This window comes from Anguilla anguilla, chromosome 10, assembly GCF_013347855.1.
Source record: "Anguilla anguilla isolate fAngAng1 chromosome 10, fAngAng1.pri, whole genome shotgun sequence".
NCBI classification, from domain to species: Eukaryota; Metazoa; Chordata; class Actinopteri; order Anguilliformes; family Anguillidae; genus Anguilla; species Anguilla anguilla.
In genome coordinates this window covers 47,296,674-47,323,663 of record NC_049210.1, presented here as the reverse complement: position 1 = coordinate 47,323,663, position 26,990 = coordinate 47,296,674, and the positions used below count along the sequence as shown (strand labels likewise).

At 49.4% G+C, this 26,990-nt stretch overlaps 2 protein-coding genes across 4 annotated transcripts in view; one reads left to right on the top strand and one right to left on the bottom strand.

Moving 5' to 3' along the window:
• The first annotated feature begins 754 nt into the window (after window positions 1-754).
• On the top strand, window positions 755-8,256 carry LOC118206818 (dual specificity protein phosphatase 4-like). Its single transcript, XM_035379905.1, has 4 exons — window positions 755-1,299; window positions 2,389-2,522; window positions 3,473-3,692; window positions 4,985-8,256. The coding sequence occupies exons 1-4, from the start codon at window positions 915-917 to the stop codon at window positions 5,365-5,367; spliced, it is 1,122 nt and encodes a 373-aa protein (XP_035235796.1). The 5' UTR covers window positions 755-914; the 3' UTR covers window positions 5,368-8,256.
• Window positions 8,257-11,089: 2,833 nt separating this feature from the next.
• tnksb (tankyrase, TRF1-interacting ankyrin-related ADP-ribose polymerase b) overlaps window positions 11,090-26,990 on the bottom strand; it is a 52,497-nt gene continuing 36,596 nt past the window's right edge. For 2 of the 3 annotated variants that reach the window (XM_035379899.1, XM_035379901.1), the window contains 22 exons: window positions 25,098-25,192; window positions 24,818-24,884; window positions 24,172-24,358; window positions 23,542-23,663; window positions 23,297-23,388; window positions 23,107-23,185; window positions 22,556-22,727; window positions 21,822-21,901; window positions 21,354-21,499; window positions 21,106-21,271; window positions 20,739-20,958; window positions 19,780-19,889; window positions 17,401-17,589; window positions 16,612-16,864; window positions 15,359-15,441; window positions 15,144-15,264; window positions 14,863-14,960; window positions 14,320-14,394; window positions 13,853-13,958; window positions 13,321-13,507; window positions 12,987-13,143; window positions 11,090-12,829 (listed from right to left, as the gene is read on the bottom strand). In XM_035379899.1, coding sequence (XP_035235790.1) covers window positions 12,743-12,829; window positions 12,987-13,143; window positions 13,321-13,507; window positions 13,853-13,958; window positions 14,320-14,394; window positions 14,863-14,960; window positions 15,144-15,264; window positions 15,359-15,441; window positions 16,612-16,864; window positions 17,401-17,589; window positions 19,780-19,889; window positions 20,739-20,958; window positions 21,106-21,271; window positions 21,354-21,499; window positions 21,822-21,901; window positions 22,556-22,727; window positions 23,107-23,185; window positions 23,297-23,388; window positions 23,542-23,663; window positions 24,172-24,358; window positions 24,818-24,884; window positions 25,098-25,192 — 2,892 coding nt within the window. In that variant the 3' untranslated portion in view covers window positions 11,090-12,742. The remainder of the gene's footprint in view (window positions 12,830-12,986; window positions 13,144-13,320; window positions 13,508-13,852; window positions 13,959-14,319; window positions 14,395-14,862; window positions 14,961-15,143; window positions 15,265-15,358; window positions 15,442-16,611; window positions 16,865-17,400; window positions 17,590-19,779; window positions 19,890-20,738; window positions 20,959-21,105; window positions 21,272-21,353; window positions 21,500-21,821; window positions 21,902-22,555; window positions 22,728-23,106; window positions 23,186-23,296; window positions 23,389-23,541; window positions 23,664-24,171; window positions 24,359-24,817; window positions 24,885-25,097; window positions 25,193-26,990) is intronic. The other variant, XM_035379900.1, reaches the window with a different exon arrangement.

The window sequence follows — 26,990 nt, the reverse complement described above, 5'->3', positions numbered from 1 at the left end:
AAAGGAAAGCGTTTCCCTGGGGACAGTGCCCCATCGCTGCATTGGGCGTTGGCTTTCTGCTCAATACAGAAGGAAGACTTACTAGTCCCTCACTGGCCCTTTTCCTGTTTGGTCTCCTATCCACATATTAACCAGGCATAGCCCTCATCAGCTTCAGCTAGCAAGCAGGGCAATGTCACAGTTGTTTCCCTTTAGAATGCTAATGCATTGCTTAGGCTTGAATTATGCATAGGTCTGTAGTTGTCAAACAAGGTAACCAAATTGATCAATGCATATTTAAATAAAATAAAAAATTAAATTAAAAAAAAAAACATTTTTCCGGTCGCAATGTCAACACAATTTAAACAATGGTTGAGAATGAACAGATTACTTTTTTTAGCTAGATGTGGCACTGTTCGCACATCCACAGTAACAGGAAAACAGCTATGAAATTGGAGCAGGGGTTCTATGACACTACTATGACATATTTAAATCAAATCCAAGTGGGCTAATATTGTGTGGTACGAGCGGAGGCCTATTACTCAAGCTCGCGGAGGTGGGATACAGCATACCTATTAAAAATAGCCTCAAATCTAAACCAAATTTATTTAGAATGCTTGACATTGGTTGCTTCCTTTTCTGCCACTCCAGCCTCAATTTGACATTGGCTTTATGAATGAAACGCGAGTCAATGAATGATACTATCAGATGACGTCAGCGTGCTTATGACGCCGCTCTCCTTTTATGGAACTGGTGACTTGAGCTCATTCATAAAAAAGGGAGAGGTGACTGCTTGCGATAGTAATCCTCTCCGGAGAATAAAACAGCTTTCAGCACAGAGTAGAAACGGCTATATGAACGACTGGATGTTTCACGTGTGTTCCGTACACATTTAACCCAAACATTTTTATTTTTTGCCGCTATTAATAGCCTACATGGGTGAAATGGTTACAATGGATGAACTTTACGAAATGGAATGTAACGTTTTGAAACGATTACTGAATGAAGACGGCGAAAAATGCCTTGTGCTGGACTGCAGATCCTTTTTGGCGTTCAGTGCCGGGCACATCAGGGGCTCGGTGAATATCCGATGTAACACGATCGTTCGGAGGAGAGCGAAGGGCACCGTCAGCTTAGACCAGATTCTGTCGGGCGATGACGAGGTCAAAGCCCGACTCAAATCCGGACTTTACTCTGCAGTTATTTTGTACGACGAGAGAACGCCGCATGCGGACACAATAAAAGACGACAGCACAATGACTTTGGTTCTAAATGCACTGTATAAAGATTCTTTTGGGAGTGACATCTATCTGTTGAAAGGTAAATACCGTGGCAATAGTCTGATGTTGGTCTCTGACAAAATGAAGGCGATATAATATTTCATTTAATAATGTACTACTTTAGCTTAAAATATTATATGGGTACTATATAGAATTTTGGCTAGGGTCTATGTCTATCTGTATAGTCGTCATATAATATAGAAAGCAAATAATGGCGATGCAGCCTTTAAATCTTATTTCAATTCATTTTAATTTAGATTTCAGTCTGCCCTAAAATACTCAATGGGCAAACAGGCTTATCGTATACCTTGAAAAAGGTACATTCGTTTGTAATGTGCAATACGTCAATCACCAAACCAATGCGCATAGTAGCCTAGCTAACGATGATGTAATGTCCCAGCGAGTCCTTCTAGCCCACACCAAATCAGCTCTGCAGAGGCGGTTCCAGGCCTGAATAACTGTCAAAAATATATTGTTTCATCAAGACCTAGACCCGGGAATTATCATAGTCATTAAACGTAACAGAAATCACATTTATTTAAACATTCTTAATCTGAGATGAAAGATATGTAGGCTACATTTTGGCTAATAAATGTATAAACACTTAGAGGGTTACATTCAAAACGTAACAGGATATTTTTCGGATAGACTGGTGGCCTATTTAATGTGGCTTTAAATGCGTGGATTTATAGTTGTTTCTGTTATAATATCCTATGCAAGGCCTTGGGATTTTTACTCAAATTTTAAATCAGTAGTATGGACACATATTTTTAATATAATATGTATTTAATTTGACACGTAATACAATAAAAGGCCATGCATTTTGAAGAAATCAGTTTGCGTGATTACGTGATTCACTAACCACGCAATTAACATGCAGCATTGGCCTGAACTGTACATTCGCAGCAAGAAAAACGTTTGTGAAAACTGGATTAAAAACCAATGACAACGCATGAAAAATTTAGACGTTCAATGTTTCTAAGAAAGGGTAACAACAACGTAGGCTATATTTGCATTGAAAGTATTTATAGTATTACGGACTAGTAGCCCACAATTGCCTGAAATTTGTGATGTGGACTGTTGCACGCTTTTAATTTCCTTCTCTGGATGTTTATGTTTTGTGTGGCAGGAGGATATGACAGATTTTTCTCCGAATACCCCGAATTCTGCTTAAAAACCAAAATGCTGTCAACGTCTTCGTCCAGTTTCGATGCCTCCGAGTCCAGCTGCTTAACGTGTGGTACACCTCATCACCACGACCAGGTAACTCTTCTATGTGGAGTTCAAATAATGAATATGTCAATTTAATATCTCAAACAGCAACACCTGAATTAGGGGGTTACATATGACTTCAGTTATTTCTTTTTTACTGTTCTAAAGAGACTTGGAGACTCTAGTCCATAACTGACCGCCTGCTGTATTTGTAGGCTAATCATCTGCATTCGTATTTTACGCATTGACCGCTTCCTGCCGTTTAAACCCGCGGGAGACTTGGTACATAACAGAGACCATCAATCAATAAACAGACCTATCATGTTATATGTTGACATCTAAATTACCTGACCATTCCCTCCTACGTTAAAGACAATTTTGACGGCAAGACACATTTGCGTCAAAAATAGAAGCTAAAATGAACTGTCACGTCTTATGATACATTACAAATAAAGCGTTTAAATTTCACCCACAACCCCATATAGTGCGTCAAGTGGTCAGACATATCAATACTGTCAATGATTCTTAAAAACGGCACCTTAAGTTAACACTTGACATAATTTAACCGAAATAACGTAATGTCATTGCTGAATGATGTTCTTCCTCTCAAGTAATCAGCTACTACTTGCAAAGTCTCCTGTAAGGGTCGTGAGGCTCGTCTGAATTTCCAGAACCATATATTCCATATGCTGAAACACGCTACAAACTAGGAGCATTCAATAAAAATAAAATAATATTTTTGAAAATATTTTTACTGCAACATGTTTTTGTCATCCAAGACATAATTGTAGCCTATTATGACAAAAAAAATGAAAGTACACAAACTTTTTTCTGTCGGGTCTCAAGAAAGTCTCATTTTCAATAAAAACAGACAATTTAGTTCAACATAATCCTGTAATGTTCCAGAGTGCTCTGTGAATGCAAAAAGCCAGGAGCCCTCGCCCACCTGGGATTTTACCCAGCAGCCCTCTGGTTACATACCATGTTTGTGTCTCCTTTAGGGGGGTCCGGTCGAGATCCTTCCCTTCCTGTTCCTTGGCAGTGCCTATCACGCCTCCAGAAAAGACATGCTGGATGCCATGGGGATCTCAGCCCTGCTGAACGTGTCCTCAAACTGCCCGAACCACTTCGAGGGCCTGTACCAGTACAAGTGCATCCCTGTGGAAGACAACCACAAAGCAGACATCAGCTCCTGGTTCGCCGAGGCCATCGAATACATCGGTAGGTGTCCGCAGGGTCGACGCGGGCGGGGTGGAATGTGGTGATGGTTCTACGGGCCCTCGTGTGCACTGTACTGCACAAGTCAGTCATTCAGAGTCAGTTGGATTTATTATCAGCATGGCTGGACTGGGTGTTTGTCACAGAAGTCCCGGGTGTCACGGATTCTGTGATTTTTGCCATTTTTTCGGCAGGTCTGTGAATTTCCCTGTTTGTTTGCCTGACTGTATAAAGACGACAATGAGTGCACGCTCAGTTAACGGTAAAAGGGGAGGCATTAGAATGGCCTTCGGGTACTGTGTGTTGATAATGAGGGACAGATGGTCAGGAGTTATTATTAATTAGAAGTTATACTTGCATGGCCTACTTTTCCTCTGGCATCACCATACAGGCCGTATGCAGCTTTCAGTTCGTTCTGTAGCATCACGTCCAAAGTAAATAAATAATTTAATGTGGATTGTGAGGGACTTCTGTTGGGAAGTGCTAATCAAAGCTGAACTTTACACAAGATTTTAGATTCTACATATACAACAATAATCTGAGCACTGAAAGTTAAAACAAATGTTGTGCAAGATGACATGTAAAAAAGAGAAAACTTAAAGGTCTTTTTTGTTGTTGCAAGTTAAGGGAAAAAACAGACTGCAGTTAGACTATGGAGAGGCCCCCAGACCTAGATTAGTGCTGTTCAGGATCTGTGAAATGCTCTCTTTCATCTCAGTGTGTAGAAGTGGTAATTTCCATTGAAATGGGGGCATTTCTTGGGGCAGTATTTGTGCTGGAGAGCAATCCTGGGGATAATTTAATTACACGGGATCTGTGATTGCGGCCCCAGGGGGCCCAGTGCGCTTCCTGTTCTGCTCGGACTCAGGATGCGATGCCTTTATTACTGCAATTACACGGATATTTGCAGTTCGGTCCCATTGTTGTGTGTTCAAAAGCACAGCTTGGCAAGGAGCAAACTTTTTAAACATACATCCCTGGTGTAGAATACTTTACCCAAACATAGACACTAACTACAGCCAAAATCAGGAAAAACATAGTTAAATGAACGTTGACAAGTAATATTGCACATTGTTTGCATTAAAAAATAATAATCATCATATATTTTTAAATCAGAGTTGATGTTGAAATGTACTGTATCTTTGAAATGGACTTGCTCTTCCTTTGCATTGTTCTAATCATGACGCTCCATTTCCCATCATGCCTCACATGCCTGTATGAATGACAGGCTAGCTCCGCCCCTTGCTGCTCTGCCACTCACCCCTCCCTCTCTCTCTCCCTCCCTCCTGGCGCAGACTCGGTGCGGGACTCGAGGGGCCGCGTGCTGGTGCACTGCCAGGCGGGCATCTCGCGTTCGGCCACCATCTGCCTGGCGTACCTGATGAAGAGGAAGCGGGTGCGTCTGGACGAGGCCTTCGAGTTCGTGCGCCAACGCCGCAGCATCATCTCGCCCAACTTCAGCTTCATGGGGCAGCTGCTGCAGTTTGAGGCGCAGGTGCTGGCCGCCACCTGCTCGGCGGGGGCGGGGGTGGGGGCCGGCAGCCCCTCGGGCGCCCCCCGCGGGTCCCAAGGCCCCCCCGTCCCACCCTCGCCCTTCGTCTTCAGCTTCCCCGTTTCCGTGGTGACGCACGGGCAGCCCTACCTGCAGGGCCCCATGGCCACCCTGCCCAGCTGCTGAACCCCGCCTGCCCCCCCTGCCCCGCCCCCACTGGGGAGGGCGAAAGAGCAGAGCTTCCCGAACACGAGGGGGGAGGGGGGAGGGGAGGGGGTGCCTGAGGGAAACTTGGATGGCGGGACACTTCCGAGGAAAGGAAACAGAACATTTGTTGTCTTTCAAGAGAAGCAGCTCGAGGGTCAAAAAACAAACAAGCGAGGAAAGCTTGTTCCCATTACTGCCGTGGAACACAAGATACGGCTCTCTGCAGAGAGTCCAGGCCCAACTGCAGATTATGAGACGAGGAAAGGACAGATATGGGGCTTGAAGAATCTAAGGGGGACAGTTGGGTTCATTTCCAACTGACAGCAACTGCGTTTAGTTCACATATTTCAAAGATCCTGAAGAGTATTCTGGGTTCTCCGGTACATTATAATCATAACATCCCCATCCTGGGCCAGATGGTCCATTTAAATTGGACCTGGAAGCTTTAAAAATGCCAAAGACGTGTCCTGGCTGTTGAAGTGGACAGTGCTGAGGAGCTGGGGGAGGGGTGAGAGTGTTTTTGAAGTCCCTCTGCTCTTCTTCTACCGTTGAAGCCTTCCTGACTTCCTGAAGAAAGGTGAAGTGTGCTCCTGGTGGTGTGTTCCTCTGCTACGAGCCTGGCTGACCTCCCTCAGAAACTCTCTGTTCTGCCACGTCTGTCGGTGCGCTGAAACCAACAACTGACAAAAATGGCGCCATTTTCCTGAGAGAGAGACTGGGGGTACAAACCCGTATTCTGTCTGAAGGTGCCAAACAGTGTGGCAGTTGGTTGGAGGAGAGCCCAGCGTGCAAGCTTGTCTTTGATTACTTGACTTGTTTTTGTCAGTGCCTTGTCACCCCAAAGGTACACGAACTTTCGGACGGCCGAGCTTGCCCTCAAACGGACAGAACAGGCAGGATTCTGTCATCAGCACAGCGTTTCGAACACTTTTTACACATTTTTAAGTATCAACACAAGCTGATTTTTTTTGTACTCCGTGTTTTGGACTTCCTGAATTTGAGCAATAATATTCTCTTTGATGTCTCCCTTATTTTGGCCAAAACGCCAGAGATTTCTTCTGTGGTCAAAAGTTTCTACTACTTGTCGATATTTGTTCCAGCCCTCCAGAGATCAGGTCATGTGGCCTGCTTCATGCCTTGCTCAGAACTACCTAGAAAATCAAAAACAAAATTTGCTCAAAATGTCTGAAAATGATGAATGTTCTCTGTCTGTACCTCCATCTTTGGTTTTCAGCACACCAGACACAGGTCTGCCTGCCTCCCAAAAGAAGGCAAATTTATGAACTTGTTGATTTTTCTTGTGCTTCGAGTTCAAGGTTTAAATTAGCTTTTGTTTCATCCACAAATCTCCAGAGGAGATTGTGAAGACCAGCAGACATGGGCTGGATCCAGTTAATCTGTGTAAAAAGTGTAGTGAGTAGAGGACAGATCTGTACAGCCCACACACTCAAGTGCAATGCTTCACACAGCATACTCACTCTAGACAATGTCGCCAGAGCCCTAGACATGGGAAATCAGAGTAGTGGAGTTTAATGATTATGGACCCCTATTTATCATTTATCAACTTCTGCTGGTCAACTTAAAGGAAGTACATGAAAATGTATATCCTGCACACAGAAAATAAATATAATTTCTTAATAGTGTCAGCTCATAACATTAGGCAATAGCAGCATGGGTATTTCAATTTCATTTTTGTACCTATAAGTGTGTGATTTTGAGACACAGCTCTGTAAAAAAAAAACAATTCTTAATTAACACCGCGACCCAAAGCAGACTTTGGCTGCAGCAAATGATTCTTTGCCTTAGAACCAAGGAAGTTGAAGATATTTGAAGAATGTTTTGAGCCTTTTATAGAGCACTTTCATGTGATGCAATACCATCGTACAACTGTATGTTGATTTGCAGTGTACACTATGCTGAGAATAGACAGTTGTAGTGACTTTTATACCCATTTATGAAGTGTTGTTTGTAACGAGAGTGTATATATATATATATATATATACTCACCGGTCACTTTATTAGGTACACCTTGCTAGTACCGGGTTGGACCCCCTTTTGCCTAGATCGGAGCACCCGCAGCAGGGCGAAAGCTGTCGTCCAGCCCCTGTGTGGTCCAATTTCGGTGAGACGGGGCCCATTGGCTCATCAGCCTCCGGTTGTTACCTGACAGGAACGGCGTCCGGCACAGTCTTCGGCTTCTGTAGCCCATCTTTTTCAAAATTCGACGAGTCGTCCGTTCGGAGATGCTCGTCTGCATACCTCGGTTATAGCGAGTGGTTATCTGGCTGACTGTAGCCTTTCTGTAGTCTCGAACCAGTCTGGCCATTCTCCTCTGTCCTCTGTCATCAACAAGTCCTTTTCGCCCGGCGGAGAACTTCCGCTCACTCGTTTTTGTTTTTGTTTTCGCTCCATTCGCTGAAAACCCTAGCCGTGGTTGTTCGCGAAAATCCCAGTAGCTCAGACGTTTCGGAAATAGTCAAACCAGCCCGTCTGGCACCAACAATCTGCCCGCTGTCAAACGCTTTTAAATCCCTTTTCTTCTCCATTTTGCTCGGTTTGAATTTCATCAGATCGTCTCGACCGTTGACACTAATCACTAATTCGCGGCACCTGGGTTGAGTTGCTGCGGTAACCACAGAGGTCAAGTCAAGTTCATTTGTTCAGGTGTACCTAATAAGTGATATATATGTGTGCGTGTGTGTGTGTGTGTGTGTGCGTGCGTGTGTGTGTGTGTGTGTGTGCGTGCGTGTGTGTGTGTGAAAACGTGTGTAATTGTCATGAATAATTTTTTCAATGCAATACTATCTTTGTGGACTGAGATTTGTTTTGTCCCAGCAGCAATATCATTTGTAAAGATACAATTTGTGACCCTTTTTGTCATGCTCTATATTTATTTCTAGAATTCCCATTTAAATATACCTTTCTTAAACTAAATATGTTTTGAGTGTATTATTTCTGGAGTGAATCTCAGACAAGCACAGCTCATAAATAAAAGTTTAGGATAGAAGAAAATCCATTAACAAGGGGTTGTTCAAACAATTTGCATGATACAATATATAAAGATTATTTTCTTCAGGAAAACTTTCAGAAGATAATTTGACATTACCCTGTAGCTATTCAATATTTGCCTTTTAAAAATAAACTTCCTCTAAAGTCAAGGATTGATCTACTCAAGGTAATAAAACATTAATATGCATCACTTCCATTACTGAGATATGAAAAGGCAGAATAGCAAAAGAGATAGAGTTTATTGGTCTATGCTGATGATCGGACAAGCATGCACAAGCATATTCCCTTTGAATATGGTGAGCACTATTGATCGGTTATCTACTATTTAAAATAATCATTCTGTTGCAGTTCTCTCAGCCGTTTTCTGTGGGACTACATCTATATGTTCAAAGTAAATTTGTCAGTATATTTATGTCTCGCAGCAATTCAAAAATGTAATCACATCAAATATTTTTTTAAATACATCAACTTTAATGTACTGAACCGTACTGAATTAATTTGGAGTACACACAAAAGTGCATTTTTTTACACAAATACTGCAAAAAAAAAATTAAAGAGCTATTGGAATATGTATATGTATTATAGCACAATTTATAAATACATTTAACATTTATCTTAGATGTTTGTAAGGTCCTTTGTTAAAATAGTTTACATTTACAACATATAACAGCTACCTGGAGCAATCTTTTAAAATGAAAATAATTAATGAGAATCTAAAGCGGTTTTCAGTATCACAGGAAGTCTTGTGGAATCATTAATAGAGTATAACATCTAGATCAGTGGTTCTTAACCTGGGTTCGGTCGAACCCTAGGGGTTCGGTGAGTCGGTCTCAGGGGTTCGGTGGAGCCTCCGCCGCAGAGGTCCACCCCTCAGTCTAGTCTGCAGTTAGTTAGTTTTTTTACTAAAGAAGGGTTCGGTGAATGAGCATATGAAACTGGTGGGGTTCGGTGCCTCCAACAAGGTTAAGAACCACTGATCTAGATAAATGTTTTGGAGGATTTTTGGCATAATCACCAGAGCCCTCGTGTGGCGACGTTTGGAACTACATATACCGGTCATCAAACGCAATTGGTTATGCCGCCGCATTATTACGCTGGGACATCGCTGTCGGTGAAAAATAAATTAAAAAAACAGCTCGAGAACCTCAGTGTATTCTAAAACAAAGGCAACGGTGTTTTAACGGGGTTAAAATGTATTGGTTTATTTCTATCCTTGGCCTTTTTAACGTTAATATATAGGCCAAAGACAATAAACATATAGGCATGCCGTCAGGAGAACACTGCACATCGTCACAGTTCTACGAAGAATGCGGTTTTCGCCAACACGCCCAATTTGCAATAAACTCATGAATAAAATGCGGTGAAGAACTGAATGTTTAAGAAATACAAAAACCGAAGACCACTGTTAAAGATGCCTAAAGAAAAGATTGGAAGAATGGTTATTTTCCTTACACATCTGAACTTAATTCAAATGATGCGAGAAATGAATGACGTAGAATACATAAAAGTGGTGCGTAGCATTCAAAGTTGCATTATGTTACTTGAGCCTCTTCTTAAATGGATTTATTTCTCGCCAATTTCTCACACATATGTGCATCTAATATTCAGAATAAAATCTGATGGGGAATGCATGTCAGTGCCTGTCAACTGTCGGCTTAGTTACGACCTCAATCTGATGACACCTACTGGTAAACAATGGAAATGCAAGCAGATCACATTCACACGCACGTTTCCGCCTGCATGTGCACTGGAAAAAATAAAATAAAACTCAAAACGCTGAGAAAACAGCAGACAAAGATGACGCGCCATTTTTATTTTATTAAAACTGATTTACAGTGTTGAGTGTTTTAGTGGTCTTGCGACTACTTGATAAGTGTTAAACACGTCAGCGGAGGGCTTGATTAAGAAACAAAATAGTTTAAAAGACAAGCAACAACCAAATAACAAGGGTTTTCAGGCACAGGGCAGATTTCGTCGGACAGCTGAGGGTTTTGTACACGACTGGCGGCCAGTAAGAGAATAGCCAGCCAGTTGTAAACAGAGTAGAGTTGAGAACTGCCCAATTTGCTATTGGTAACGCTCTAGCATCTATGCCACACAAACCTACATCCTAGGCTCATGATGTCACATCAGGCTGACTTCATTACCCAGAGTTCATGCCTTCATCATGTGACCACTTCTGTCTTACAGTTCTGGCTCCTGCAGTTAGCTTAATATTCAGTGGTAGTGTTACCAGTATGTTTAACCATAATCATTTGAAAGATTTCATCTTATGGTGACAAAGGAAAAAACATCAAAAAAACCAAATAAAAAATGTGGGTATTGGATTGAAGGAGGCACACCTTCCACAGTAAATGTTTATTCAGAAAGCGCAGAGAACCAAACAGGACCGCTCAGTTATACGATCGTGTTGCTCCTCCAAAAATAAAAGAAAAAGAAAAAATACCCAAAATAATCCCACTTCATTTACAATACAAGTAAAAGCCAAACGTCATCATTAAACATCAAAAGCTTTACAGTGTCCTTTACACAACCTGTACATTTATGAACATATCTTTTTCAACAATGTCCTTTTTATTTCATTGTAAATAACTTAAATGTTTCCTGCATTAAAAGTGCAATTCCTTTAAAACGGGAGTTATGCGGATAAGACAATGGGACTTTGGGGGGGGGGGGGGGCGTTTGGGGAGGGGGCGTTTGGGGGGGGGGGGCGTTTGGGGAGGGGACATTTGGGGGGGACGTTTGGTGCAAAGAGCAGGCAGCTGGAGGGGTAGATTGCTTTCTCACATTTTCCTGTAGAACAGCCCCTCAGGTTCTACAACCTCTTAAAAACCAAAGTAAAAAAAAAAAAAGTTAATTACATTTGCTACACTCTTTTCCAGACAGGCCTCTTCAGCCCACAGAAAAGCCTAAAAAAAGGCAGACCCAACTCTGTGATACGGTCCACTGGATGCCATTTTAAAAACAAATGAGAAAATAATGCTACTCATCTTAAGGATAATAAAAAAAACACAGAACAAAACCAACGGGGTGAACACAGTGTCGCGATTTCACGGCTCGAGTTAAAACTACGGCGGATGAAGCAACTCCACAGGAGGGAACGTAATGGAGGAGAGGCAGGGGGATGGAAGGAGGCGTTTGGAGGACAGGCAGGGGGATGGAAGGAAGAGGTTCGGAGGACAGGCAGGGGGATGGAAGGAAGAGGTTTGAAGGACAGGCCGGAGGATGGAAGGAAGCGTTTGGAGGACAGGCAGGGGGATGGAAGGAAGTGTTTTGAGGACAGGCAGGGGGATGGAAGGAAGAGGTTTGAAGGACAGGCCGGAGGATGGAAGGAAGCGTTTGGAGGACAGGCAGGGGGATGGAAGGAAGTGTTTTGAGGACAGGCAGGGGGATGGAAGGAAGTGTTTTGAGGACAGGCAGGGGGATGGAAGGAAGTGTTTTGAGGACAGGCAGGGGGACGGAAGCGGTCTGGAGGACAGACAGGGGGATGGAAGGAAGTGGTTTGGAGGACAGACAGGGGGATGGAAGGAGGCGGTTTGGAGGACAGACGGGGGATGGAAGGAAGCGGTTTGGAGGACAGACAGGGGGATGGAAGGAAGCGGTTTTGAGGACAGGCAGGGGGATGGAAGGAAGTGTTTGGAGGACAGACGGGGATGGAAGGAAGCGGTTTGGCTCTTTTCCATGTGCTCACCATTCAGGGGGCCTCTCTAGGCCAGGGGCCCCAGGTGAGGTGCTGCAGAGCCGCAGGGCGCTTTATCAGCACACAGACCGGATCAAAGGCGCTACTTCAGCACAGCGGGTTCACCCTCCAAATTCACCTGGGTCCAGCTTACGGGGTGAAAACAGAATGCTCCCACCCCCGCGGCCCCCCAGGACCAGGGCCGACCCGTGACCTGACCGCTCTCCCACAGCCTGTAAACGCAGCGACAGCACACGCCCCGGTCCAGCGCTGGTTCCCGCCGCACCGTGAGCTACGCCTTTAAGAGAACCCAAAGGCCAAGGCCAAGGCCAAGGGGCGGGGTCAGAACACCGCGGGGGGGAGAAGGCGGGATTTTCACATGAAGGCAACCTCCATAAACACCGACAGGGAAGGGGAAAAACAACACAGGCAGCTTGTAACCAAAAAGGTTTCTTTCCCCCCCAGTTAAAAAAACTAGCTTTTCACACGAATGTATGAGTGGAGGGTGATGGGGTTGGGGGGCTAACTGCCGTTTGGACCCAGAATGTGTGTTGTGTTGGGCAGCAGTCTGCAGTTACACAGGGAGGGGGGCTGGGAGGGGGCAGAATGTGTGTAGTGTTGGGCAGCAGTCTGCAGTTGCGCGGGGGGGTGGAGGGGGGTGCTGGACTAGGACTTCTGCTCCGCGCCAGCTGTGGGTTGGGCTGTGCTCTCTGGCTTCATGATCTGGTACGTGATCAGATACTCCGGGAACGCCTGGAAACAAGGGAGAGAGGGGTGACTACGACGCCCATGGACCATCTACAGACAATCACACAGACCATCTACAGACACTTTCACAGGTCAACTTCATACGCCTCCCGCTGAAGATCAGGTACTCCACATTAACCCAAAGTTAAAGGCTCACACTGACCTGCTCCCCTCTGTAGATGACGTACTCTGCGTAGGCCAGGCCGTTGACGCTGGGCCTCCCGATGACGGAGTGGTGTCCCGGGGGGGCGTGGGCCATCTTCATGGCACTGAACTGCAGGAAGGACTTCCCCAGGGTCACCCGGCAGAACAGCATTTGCCTGCGGGACAGGGAACACGTAAACACCCTGAAGCTGAATCCCAGAAGCCAAATCCCTGAATCTGAATCCCTGTATCACACGCAAAGGCAGCTGAGGCCTTCTGCGTTTATCTCCTCCCCACCTGTAGGCCCCGCCCCCTCGTCTCTCACCTGTAGGCACCGCCCCCTCGTCTCTCACCTGTGGCAGATGTAACAGGACCGGTCCTTGTGGGTGGGGCAGCCGGTCCCGCCCCCGATGCCGTACACGTACTGGTTGCTCTTGGACGAGTTTTCGGCGAAGTAGATCCCGGCCCCGAACATGCCCCCGATGTAGGCGTGGCGCTCGTCGAAGCCCTTGTGTATGATGGCGTTTATGAACGGAGACCCTGGGGGGGGGAGGGGGAGGAGGAGGCAGAGGATGAAGGACAGAGTGGATCAGAATACTGCGTCTGACACACGACCAAACAGCACAATAATTAACCTCAACCATCAACCGCTGAACAAAGAGCTACATATTAACATACACATATACATATATATATATACATATATATAGGATGTATATCACAACACCTCACAATAAATTGGCAAATATACAAATTATTGCCACTTCAGAAAATAGTAATACATTACACTTGTGTGAAATATGTTCATCTTCATATTTTCCATGTAGCTGCACATGTATAATATATTGCAATATATTCCATATCCATGAGGGCAGGCTTGGTTACCGTGGAACAGCATGCGCTCGTTGTGGTGGTTGTGGTTCTCGTCGGAGATCTCCTTCTGCCGGTGGGTGTACCGCTCTCTCAGCTTCTTGTTTACGATCTTCTGGATCTGCAGGGACGACAGGAACAGACAGATGGTGCAATGAGTCCAGACTCCGAGCGTCTGTGTTCCACTGCAGGCTCAATAACAGCCACAGCCATGATGGGGGAGGACTGTGGCACAGCGTCCAGAGAACTGGAGCTGCGGGCTCCAATCCAAGGTGGAGCACTAACAAAGGCTAATGAGAGCTTATATAAGCACATACTCACAGAGGCTAATGAGAGCTTATATATAAGCACATACTCACAGAGGCTAATGAGAGCTTATACAGAAGCGTATACTCACAGAGGTTACTGGGCAGGTACACACACACACGCCCCAGGGGCAGGTCAGCGTTATTGGGTTATTGGGTTATTCGTGGCGCACTCACCTTTAGAACGTTGTACCTGACGAACACGCCGCCGGCGTTGCCCCCGTCCCTGTGCTCCCGAATCGTGCTCTGCATCTGTAACGGGGCAGAGGATGGGGGGGGGTTAGTTGAGGATGGGGGGGGGTCAGCTGAGGATGGGGGGTCAGCTGGGGATGGGGGGTTAGTTGAGGGGGGGGGTTAGCTCAGGATGGGGGGGTCAGCCCAGGCCGGAAGGCTCCGGAACTTGGCTGCGTCCCGCCGCTCGCCAGACTGAGCGGAGCTCGTTAGCGCGGACCTGGCAGCCCGCGGCGAGCCCCGCCCCTGAAGGCTGCGCTCAGACAGCCGGCCTCCCCCGGGCCGCCAGAGAGAGCGGCATTCACCCTCAGAGATGCAGGGCTCTGGAATGTTTTTTACTTTTATTCAAAATTCTAAACTCTAGAACTCTGTCGCTTTGTAGCGACTGTTACGTCAGCATTAGAACGCTCAGTTAGGAACGTTCTAAACCACGCGTTTGTGACCTCACACTTTAAAGGGTTAATGGCGGGCGCGAGGCGGGCTCCGTACCTCCTCCTCCACGGACTGGAACTCCTTGTCGTCGGGCGCCAGGTCGATCAGCAGGGTGCCCTGGCTGGCACAGTGGAAGGTCAGGTAGGGGTTGGCACCTGCAGCGGGGGGGGAGGGGGGAGGGGGGAGGGGGCAAAGCGTGGGGGTGTTAGTGAGATGTGTGGTCCAGTCATAACACTGAGAGACTTCATATGTGCCTCTCGAGCCGGTCCAGCCCGGTCCGGACGGGGGGTGCGTGTGCGGGTGCGTGTTTCGGAGGTTCTCCTCCAGGTTCCTCACACCTTGCTGCCCGCCCAGCAGTCTCTCGATGCCCTTGATGAGCTTGTGCCGGTGGCCGTAGGCGTTGATGCCGATCTCCTTCAGCTCCTCGTGGCCCATGTCCGCCAAAACGTCCAGCGTGATCTGGGACAGGGAAAGGGCGTGGCCGTTAGGGCAGGACCGTGGAGAGGCATGGGGGGGGGGGGGGCTGTGGAGGGGGGGGGGGGGGCTCGCTCACCTGCTCCCGCTCGAAGATGTCCCGCAGGTGCTCCAAGCCCAAGCTCTTCAGGAACTGACTGATGTTCATGTCGAGAACCGTGACTGTGGCAAAGACAACAAACAGTGAGAAACACGCAGACGCCAACTCCACAGCAGCCTGCAGCTGCGGGTTTGACTCCCTTTGAGAAAAGCAAACAGGAGCAGAGCTCTCGCGCTCTCTGTGATGCTGTGTGTGAGAAACACTCTTCTCCCTGAGAAGCTCGCTGCTGAAGTCGACAGGATGTCAAAGATGTCAGCTTTTTAGCTCGTCCAGAAACATGAAACGAATCAAAGCTAAAAGATTCCCTACAGAAGGCAGAGGAATATAAAACAACTGTGTTGGTTTCCATTCCTCTTTTTCAGATCTTATTCTCAGTTCACTCAATTATGGGTAAGTCTAAGTGATGCGTATTATCGAGGCTGATAAGCAGGGACGGGGTAATTGGAGCTCAGAAATGATAGAGCTCCTCACAGCGTGGGTTTGGCCAAATTCTAAGGACAACCATAATCACACCCATCCAAAAAACAGCTTGCAGATAAAACAACAAAAAGGTTGGTAATGTGTTTGTGGGGGTCTGGCCCTTTGGTTTTAGTTGCTGTAGGAGGATGTGGAAAGGGCAAATAATTGCTCCTAAAAGCCTCAATAATAGTTGTAAATTACGTGGCAATGTTTCGGTTCCCTAAAAATCAATGAAACTATAAAAGCGAAATGGCTAGATAACGATATGTGGGAGCGGGCCAGATAAGGGCGAAGCTAACACATCTGTGTGTGAGATCCACTCCCAGCCCTGCTTCAGCACACTGTCTAAAGGCCTCAGTAAACCGGACTGAACTCCAGCATGACTTTACTACTGCCACTGCATCAGGAGCGAGGAATTCAAGAGCACGAGATCTACCTCGTCTATGAGACCTCTCTGCCCTTCTGTATTTGAATCAGACAATTTCTCATAAATCAACCAGAATAAAAACAAAATAACACCGTAAAATTGGCTAAATTTTCAGGATATAACTTCACTGTTATTTTCTTAGTTTAAACCATGAACCCCCAAAATGCCCCAATAGCAGCCCATGTAAAGCTGGCAGGTAGTCAGAAATCTGAAACATAGGCTACTTCATGTCACACAGAAACCGTCTGGGGCACCTGAAACCTTAAACAAACCCCAGGAGGTGAGCGACCCCTTTGATCAGCACTGTGAAAAGGAAGGCCCCAAACGCGGTTCTGACGACACTCACTCTCTCCCTCTTTCCTGTCGGAGCCCGTGGCCCCGTCGGCGGCCCCCGAGGGCCCGGCCCCGCCCAGCTCGGCCAGGGGCCCCGCCAGGTTGTCCACGCTGCTGGCGGCGGACAGGCAGGACGGCGTGGAGGCGGGCGAGATGACGGCGGCGCTGACCCCCGCGGCGCTCACCACCGTGGCCTGCGGCTTCAGGCAGCTGGGCAGGGCGTCCGGGGGCATGGCGTCCATCAGCAGCGCTCTGATGTCATCAGCCTGCGACAGGGAGAGCCAGGCGTTTACACTTCCTCCCCCCCGCACCTCTCACCTCTGCAGCTACGAACCAGACTCATGACCCAGTAAGATGCACAAACACAAGCGTGTGATCTTAGCTTAACATTCTGACGCTGATGTCACAATCACTGCTGGTGATGTAACAGAAGGCAACAGAGTTCTAGAACAGCGAATAAGAATTGAGGAAAAACATTCTAAAATACAGACTCTGCAAAGTGTTAAGATATTATACTTCACTTATCTCCACTTCAAGGGCTTTGGCCAACAGGTCACTATTTCAGCACATATAAGAATCTGCACAGAATGCTCAACTCAGCTTTCAGCTAGGCACAGCAGCAAATACTACACAGACAGTTAACATAGATAAAATAATAATAATAAAAATCTCATGTATCTGTGAAAGTGACAGGCATCAGCAGGGAAAACATACTGGCAAGTAAAATCTACTCATTCTTGTTAAAAAGACAAAGTAAACAGCTTTTCCTTCTCGTGCGAAATTCTCAGGCGCGGCGGCGTACCGTGGCCAGGTCCAGCGGCGTCTGGCCCTCCTGGTTCTTCATGGTGGGGTCGGCGCCGTGCGCCAGCAGGAGGGCGCACAGCTGCGTCCGCCCCTTCTGCGCCGCCTCGTGCAGCGGGGTGAAGGCCCACTTGTCCGTGGCGTTCACACACGTGTTGTACTTTATGAGCAGCGCCGCGATGTCCACGTGCTGGGGGCGGGGCAAGGGCCTCGTTAATATTAACGTCCCACAGGAAACAGTTCTGCATCGTCACAATCACTGCTATGCACAGAGCATTGACCTGTGCATGTCAGATTTAACCCATAATCTCCTCACACTCTTATAGTCTTTACTTCAGTCACACGCCGATTATTATTATAACATCATTATACCGTTACATAAAATCATCACATAAATGGACAAGCATGTCAAGGAATCTCCTCTACAAACCCCTTCCGCATAACCAAAGTAAAATTCCAAATAAATTTTTTTCAAAAAAAGGTAGCAAAAAAAACGTTACAAAAATAAACTAAAAGGAGATGAACAGAATGTCGATATCACATCATGACATCATTGCCTCCCTGGTGAATGAGTTTGTGCTGAAATGATGCAGGCAGCGTGTTAGCATCCCTGTGTCAGGACGATGCAGGCAGTGCATTAGCATCCCTGTGTCAGGACCATGCAGGCAGTGCATTAGCATCCCTGTGTGAGGACGATGCAGGCAGTGCATTAGCATCCCTGTGTCAGGACGATGCAGGCAGTGCATTAGCATCCCAGTGTGAGGACGATGCAGGCAGTGCATTAGCATCTCTGTGAGGACGATGCAGGCAGTGCATTAGCATCCCTGTGTGAGGACGATGCAGGCAGTGCATTAGCATCCCAGTGTGAGGACGATGCAGGCAGTGCATTAGCATCTCTGTGAGGACGATGCAGGCAGCACATTAGCATCCCTGTGTGAGGACGATGCAGGCAGTGCATTAGCATCCCTGTGTGAGGACGATGCAGGCAGTGCATTAGCATCCCTGTGTGAGGACGATGCAGGCAGTGCATTAGCATCCCTGTGTGAGGACGATGCAGGCAGTGCATTAGCATCCCTGTGTCAGGACGATGCAGGCAGTGCATTAGCATCCCAGTGTGAGGACGATGCAGGCAGTGCATTAGCATCTCTGTGAGGACGATGCAGGCAGTGCATTAGCATCCCTGTGTGAGGACGATGCAGGCAGTGCATTAGCATCCCTGTGTCAGGACCATGCAGGCAGTGCATTAGCATCCCAGTGTGAGGACGATGCAGGCAGTGCATTAGCATCTCTGTGAGGACGATGCAGGCAGTGCATTAGCATCCCTGTGTGAGGACGATGCAGGCAGTGCATTAGCACCCCAGTGTGAGGACGATGCAGGCAGTGCGTCAGCATCCCTGTGTGAGGACCATGCCCTCCCTGCTCTGTCCTGGGCTGATCTCCAGCTCAGAGGCTGATCAGCGGAGCCTCGTTTGGCTGCTGAAACGAGGCGCGCTCATTACGCAGCCGGGCCGCGCCTGAGCGGAGGGCTCGGCCAATCACGGGCATCCAAACGCCGCTGCTGATCCGGAGCCCAATCAGCCCGGGGACGTCTGGGTCGGCCATGACACATCCTGCCAGTTTCCATGGCAACACTGCGCCCCCCCGCCCCGCAATGCCGGATCAACAGAACCGCACGGAGCCGCTACCCCAGGACTGGTGCCGAATCCCGGTCCTTACATAACTGGACAGATGTCGGCACCCCCCCGGCACCCCCCCCGCCCCCCCCACCCGTTTGTCCCGCGAGCGAGCCCAGAGAGAGAGAGGGCTGCTGTGGTCTGTAATGAGGACGCGGCTGAAACAGGGGGCATGTCCAGGCTGTTAATTAGCCTTCCGATTTTCCACGAAACACGGAAAACTCTTCCTCTTCCCATTTAACTGTGAACACAGCTGCAGAGGTGGATCTCATTACTGAAATCAGCTGGTTGAGTTCATGGGTGGAATAAACACATGGCAGGACTTTTACTTCCTGACCCCTGAACTTTCCAGCTCTTGAAATCTCTCCCTCTCTGATGTGTATTATGAACTGAGCAATTTCACTCTAGTGGATAAAAAGAAAAAAAGACAGCTTTGGCTTGAAAAAAAGGGGTGTTTCTCCACAGAAAAATAAACGTTACAATACATGACACTGATGAATGACTAGATCTCCTAAACCCGTTAACGTCTTATGGTTCAATAAATAAAAAAGGGTGTGGCTGTCTGGACCTTTCTTGGGTAAAACTTCAGTCTATGTTCCCATCTATGGGGTGAGTGTTTGCTTATCCATCTCCGTGGAGCGCCAGGGTGTTGAATTCTGTGTGGACCCACGGTCGGGCCCCTGGTGCACGCCGCCCGTTGTACTCACCCCATAGGAAGCAGCGTTGTGGAGGGGGATGAGCCCCCCCTTGTCCTGCGCATTCACATCTGCCCCGTGTTCCAGCAGGTAGTCCGCCACCTCCAGATTGTTGTAGCCAGCTGTAGAAGAGTAAAAGATGGGGTTAAAGTAATTACGCTGCTCCTCCACAGTCTGCTGTCCGATACCGGGCAGACTATACCAGCCCCGGCCTTCGGAAAAGGGTCAAACTATTTCTGGCCATATTTTTCACACTTTTCTTATTCGAGTTCTAAAAATGTGTGATAATGTGCCACTGAACTGCACAGCCATGCCAATGACTTCCTCCAAGGTGGAGAGCTGGACCGTCAGGTTTAAAGGTCAAATGAGCAGCAATGTTAATGCAATGTCATCAAATTGTGACCGTTAACACTGATCACCATCACCAGAAAGTTTATCTGGATTCTGAATAAAACAGAGTCGTCGGCTTTAACTGCAGGCGAGAACAAATTCATTTTTAAAACCGAACAGAAGCTGCATCGTGTTCCCTGGTATAATTGTTAATATATTATGATCATTTTATTAATCATCAGTATTCAAAACATTGTGCCTTAAAACTTTTGTCAAACTTTTCCTCTTGCATGAAAACTGCTAAGACATATTCAATGCAATTATTTACTCCAAATTTAATTAAGAGCTTGTGTGGAGCTCTCTAATCAGTTGAGAGTTTTTGTGGTGTTTAATTAAAGGATTATAACCGTCATGGCACAACTAGGACCTGAGGAAATACAACCCTGAGCTCGGCTAATTAACAGGGCCGATATCAGCGCCTGCATTAGCATAAAGATGATCCTTAAAAACACGCTGTGAGACACGGCGCCATGGAAACGCAAGCCGGCGCCATCTTCCCAGGACAGGAAACCGCTGCTACAGTTTCACACGAATCGCATCCAAGGCCCGTTCCCCTGGTCGGGACTGGAGGAGTTACACACCTGCCAGGTGCAGGGGGGTGGAGTTGCGCCCCTGCGTGTCCCTGCAGTTGATGTTGTCGGGGCAGCAGAGCTTCTGCACGCGGGCCAGGCAGCCCTTCTTCGCCGCGTCCAGCAGGGCGGCGTCGCCCCGCAGCAGGTCCTGGATGTCCGTGTCGCCCTCCTTCACCATGTCCAGCGGCGTGTTCCCGTCACGGTTCTTCTTGGTGGGGTCCGCCCCGTGCTGGGGGGGGGGAGAGAGACCTCAGGGGGGTGGGGGAGACTCGTATGGACGTTTCTCAGGAGTCTGAAAAGGCCTCTGGGCCTGACAGGGAGGGGGCGGGACTCCGTATTTAGCGGGATAACCGGGGGGGTGGGGGGGGGGCCCTACCTTCAGCAGCAGCTTGCAGATCTCGTATTTGCCCTTGGCAGCGGCCTCGTGCAGAGGGGTGAACTTCCACAGGTCGGCCACGTTGACCGACGCCCCGTGCCGGACCAGCAGCTCGGCCACCTCGTAGTGCCCGTAGGAGCAGGCGTTGTGCAGGGGGACCAGGCCGCTGCGGGGGGGAGGGGGCACAGGGGTCAGCGTAGGGGTCAAACACACCTTATTCTCGTTCACATTTGGTGTAGGTGACGTACCCCTTGTCCTTGGCGTGGACGTCGGCGCCGTGGTGCAGCAGGTACTCCACCACGGCCACGCGGTTGTAGCCGGCGGCGAAGTGCAGCGGGGTGGAGTGGCGGCCCTCCAGGTCCCGGCAGTTCACATTCTGAGGGGAGCAGAGCTGCTGCGGGAGCAGAGCGGGATGTGAGCAGGACGCAGCGCAGAACAGCCACATTCCCTGCTCACATCCCTCTAACCCTGCTCACATCCCTCTAAACCTGCTCACATCCATCTAACAGCCTGCTCACATCCCTCTAAACCTGCTCACATCCCTCTAAACCTGCTCACATCCATCTAACAGCCTGCTCACATCCATCTAACCCTGCTCACATCCTTCTAACGACCTGCTCACATCCCTCTAACCCCACTCACATCCACCTAACCCTGCTCACATCCATCTAACGGCCTGCTCACATCCATTTAATGGCCTGAGGCACAGCGCTCACCTTCACAGTGTCCAGGTCTCCGGCTTTGGCTGCTTCCAGAAGCCGGTAGTCCACGTCGGAGTTGTGCACCGGAATGTTTTCTGAAAAGGGAAGGAGGTGAATCTCACTGCTGCCCAGAGCGGTTATGTTCCAGATTACATACTGGCCTTTTCTCAGAGGATCAGTCCAGAACACTCCTCTCACAGTTTTCATTATTGAGAGATACAAAATTGCAAAATGGAATGACATTTTCGGGGGAAGCGTAGATAAATTCAAAGAATACTCCACATTCGAGTTTTTAATTGAATGACCCGACAACTGAAAGGGTCTGCTCTGGCACCTGTAGAAACGCTTGGGGTGTCTAAAATATTTTTACTGGATTTATTCTCCGTCAGAACCAACACAGCAGCAGTTTTGTTGGACCTGGCACGGAACTAAACCTGACAATGTTTCTGTGAACAGAACAGCATTCAGTGCTATCCCCAGTAAGCACACATACGCACACGGAGACAGACGCACGCACACACACACGTGCGAGCTCGGTACCGTTGAGGATCTGCTGCACGGCCTTACACACACACACACACACACACACACACATACTCACACACACAGACACAGACACAGCCACTCACACACACACACACACACAGGCACGCACACACACACACACACACACACACACACACACTCAGCCACACACACACGCACGCACACACACGCGCGCGCACACACACACACACACACACACTGACCGTTGAGGATCTGCTGCACGGCCTCGTTGCCCATCTGTGCGGGGGTGAAGCCCTGCAGGGACACGATGGCGGGGTCGGCCCCGTGGCTCAGCAGCAGCCTGCAGGTCTGCAGGTGCCCCGCCAGAGCGGCCCTGTGGAGCGCCGTCTGCCCCAGCGTGTCCAGCGCGTTCACCTGCCGGGGGGAGGGGGGGATGAGGGTTACCTGCAGCGGTGGGGGGGGGGGGGTTTACCTGCAGCGGTGGGGAGGGGCGGGGTGAGGGTTTACCTGCAGCGGTGGGGGAGGGGGGGAGGGGTGAGGGTTTACCTGCAGCGGTGGGAGGGGGGGGGGGAGGGTGAGGGTTTACCTGCAGCGGTGGGGAGGGGAGGGGTGAGGGTTTACCTGCAGCGGTGGGGGGGGGGGGGGGGAGGGGTGAGGGTGCACCCGCTCAATTTCTAGTGACAACACGGCTACACCTGAAGCGTGCCGGTGGATGAAAAACACGCAAACAGCAATACAGGACCGTCGCTCAGTGATGATGTCACGCTCACGTCGCGCAGTGATGACGCCTCACCTTGGCCCCGTGCTTCTGCAGCGCTTCCATGACGTCGTTGTGGGCTCTCTCCGCGACCACGTGCAGGGGGGTCATGAAGCTGCAGGAATGGGGGGGGGGAGGGGGGAGAAACAGACATTAGCTCTGCTTGCTGCTGAAATGCGAACGGGAGTGGGGGGGTGTAACGATAAGGGGGGGGGGGGGTACTCACTCTTTGTTCTTCTCGTTGGCGTTGGCTCCCTTGCGCAGCAGCAGTTCGGTGACCTGCTTGCGTTTGGGGTGCGGAGAGGCAACGGCGCAGTGCTGCGACAGACAGACAGACAGACAGACAGACAGACAGACAGACAGACAGACAGCGGAAACGGTGAAAACCTACAGGACAGTAGCTCTCCAGTCACAGGTTTAGGCCTGCAGGTGGGGGTAAGAGGCCGGGAGATTGGCGCCTGAAAGACTCACCAGCGCTGTCTCATGGGACTGCGGGTGCTTGAAGTTGATGATCTCCAGAGCGAGGGTCTTCTTCACCTTCGCCACGTCCGCCTCCCGAGCCGCCTGGAGCAAAGTGTGACCTTTGAACTCATCTGCGGGTGTAAAAGGGGGAGGAGTCAGGACAGCGGAACCTTCCGGAGAACGAGCAGCTCTAAGCAGTGTAGGACCCGTCATGGAGGTTTCTGTGAGGCTCTCTCAGCTGGCCAAGGAGGCAAGCTTAACCCGCTCCCTTCAACACCAAAAATCATTAAAACCACGAGGCTCTGGGGGGGCTGTTTCCGCACTGGGGGGGCCGTTTCCGGGCGGGTGGGGGGGTTGGGGGCTCATTCGGGGCGGGTGGGGGCCGTTTCCGGGCGGGTGGGGGGGTTGGGGGCTCATTCGGGGCGGGTGGGGGCCGTATCCGGGCGGGTGGGGGGTTTGGGGGCTCATTCGAAGCGGGTGGGGGGGGTGGGGGCCGTATCCGGGCAGGTGTGGGTGGTTGGGGGCCGTATCCGGGCGGGTGGGGGGGTTGGGGGCTCATTCGGGGCGGGTGGGGGCTGTATCCGGGCGGGTGTGGGGGGTTGGGGGCCGTATCCGGGCGGGACGGGGGGGGGTACTCACAGGTGAGCCGCTCTTTGAGCTCGGGGGTGGGGGCCATGTCCACCGCACTCTTGCCGTGGCAGTTGGCGAGGGTGGGGTCGGCCCCGTGGCTCAGGAGCAGCGAGCACACCTCCACCCGGTTCTTAGACGCTGCCTCGTGCAGCGGAGTGAACTGCCACAGGTCCATGGCGTTAACGCAGGCGCCGTGCTGCAGGGGGCGACAGAGAGACACGTGAGGCACCACCCCCGCCACGTCTGCGTCCAATCACTGACCGCACAACAGCCTAATATACACACTATTCACTGTGCGACCAATCAAAACACTACTCTTACAACAGACTATATATACAAACTGTTTACTGTGTGACAAATCAAAACACTACTCTCACAACAGACTATATATACAGGTGTGCGTCTGTTCCCACAGGAGGGGCGGGACAAGAGAAAAATCTGATAGTAACTGGAAGAGATGCCAACATTTTGGAATGGAGACGTGTCTACAGGTCAAGGTGAGAGTAAAACTCAACAAGCGAAAAACGTGTCGAGCTCTGCTGTAGTGCAGGTGCCCAGGAAGCCGAGATGAGAGGGCTGAGGTGTCAGACAGAGAACAGAGTCTCGGTGAGGCTGTGAAACGCACGTTAGCTCAGCTGCCAGGCCGGGCTCTTACCTTGAGCAGCAGCTCGGTGACCTCATAGTGCCCGTAGGAGCAGGCGTTGTGCAGAGGGACCAGGCCGCTGCAGGAGAGAGGGGGGGCACACACAAGGGGGGGGGGCGGGTTAATGTTAAGAGCGAGAGCTAGGTTGTTAAAGAGTACATGTTCAGTGGCTTCTTCTTCATTTGGGTTCTACTTGCACACACACAGTCACACACACACACGCTCACACACGCTCGCTCACACACACACACACACACACACACACACACACACCCTCAGAGAGAGGCCCTACCCTTTGTCCTTGGCGTGGACGTCGGCTCCGTGCTGCAGCAGCAGCTGGACGATTCGGACGCGGTTGTACCCGGCCGCCAGGTGCAGGGGCGTGGACTGGAACAGAGGGGGGAGAGGGAAGCCTGCTCATTGGGTCCCTGGCCACAGAACAACCCCACACCACACCCACTGACCTCTAGGGGGCACAACCATGCTGGGCAGGACCAGCCCATCCGAAGCGAAAGCAAGCAGCTCGCTCCGTTGTGATAGGTTAAAACAGGCAACGAATCAGGAGTCTGTGCCCTTCGCTATTCCTGGATTCGTATTCATTGGCCGTCTCTGAATCTGTCCCTCCCATTGGGGTAGGACTTACGCTCTCCTCAACCAGCAGGCTGCTTAGTCCCTCCCCCAGTGACCTGCAGACACCTCACAGTGTCACATAAACTTTAAAACTGCTCTAAGAGTCAGATCCCTGCTCACTGAAGAGTCAACTCCTCTCCTGGCCACAAATTTTTTTAAAAAGCGCACATGTATTTTGTTTGAAAGCTGAGGAGTGCCAGACTCCATGTCAGAACGTGTCCATGTTGTGAACTACGCCAATGTCTTCTCATGAAAATTAACTGCTAATCAAAATAGTCCACCTCAATGATACATAAATAATACCAACAGAAGCCTGTATCTCAAATCAGACAAACACTTTTCCTTCTTAGACCAACCTGCTCCAAGTCTGAGGAGCTTCAAAACTGGGATCATGGCCACAGAAAGGTATGGCAGGGTTTTCAGTATTGATATAGGGGAAGAGGGCGGGGTGAAGTTTTCCAGAAGAAGAACAGCGGCAGGTTTAGCTCATTAAGACGGCCCTCTTGGAAAAGCGAAACGTAATTAAAGCCTAGAACACACAGTATGACTCTCGACTAACAGCTGCACCGACTGCCACGTTTATTTCTGAAACCCATGCGGATGCAGGGTAATGCTGCTTAATTTGGGAAGTGTTAGGTCTACCGAGGTCTACATGAGATCAACTGCGATTCAGTTCAACAAGGTGTCATTTGTTTCATTCGCAACAGCACATCAAGCGACTTCACCTTAACACTCCCTTTCTACAGACCCACAGAACCAGAACACACTCAGGAGCGAGAGACATAACAGCGAGAATACGCCGGCACCAGAAAACTGAACACTGAACAGAAACCGACGCAGTGTGCTTTATTAGCTTAAGCTGTCATGTGACGTGGTCATGTGATGTGCGGTGTCATTTTCGGCCCCGCGAAGCTTCATAATCACGTCCTCAGGTTGCGATGCACGCCACAAATATGACGGTTTCAAACTCGTGTGGTACGACAGCAGCGAATCCTAGAATTCCACAAATAGAGATTTGCAACGGATTCCATTCGCGTGACAGGTACGCACAGGTGCGACGCGTCTGCTGCTATTGTCGGCGAATCGTACTGTGCGTTCTGGGCATCAAAGCGTGGATGTTAAAAAACAAAAGCATCAGGGCACCAGAGCCCTGCAGTCCTGATTAAGACACAGATAAGCAGCATTAGCAAAGAAAAACACTCACAATGCGCACACACAGGGGGATTCAGCATCGTGCACTAGAGTCAGAATACGAGGGGAGTACGGCACGGCACTCAGAACCAGCCCCGTGTGGAACATTAAAACCAGGGTGCAAACTCCGGGAGGCGTGCTCGGATCATCGTGTGCGGGTGAAAATGGGGGGGGGGAGGCAGCCCCACTCAAACAGCCAGAGGAGAGCATGGCACATTCCACAGATGATCCGTTTTTGGGTTTTTTTCTCCCCGCGTTATTTAGGTGCCAGGACCACCCGTCTAAAGGAACAGGTCAGGAGTTTTCAGCAGACACTGAAAACTGCAAGGCAAACCCGCAAACATTTCGTCCGACAAACTCAGCA

Coding starts and splice junctions, on each gene's coding strand:
- LOC118206818 (XM_035379905.1), top strand. CDS start 915: ATGGGTGAAATGGTTACAATGGATGAACTTTACGAAATGGAATGTAAC. Junction 2,523..3,472: donor CACCTCATCACCACGACCAG/GTAACTCTTCTA, acceptor TGTCTCCTTTAG/GGGGGTCCGGTCGAGATCCT. Junction 3,693..4,984: donor CGAGGCCATCGAATACATCG/GTAGGTGTCCGC, acceptor CTCCTGGCGCAG/ACTCGGTGCGGGACTCGAGG.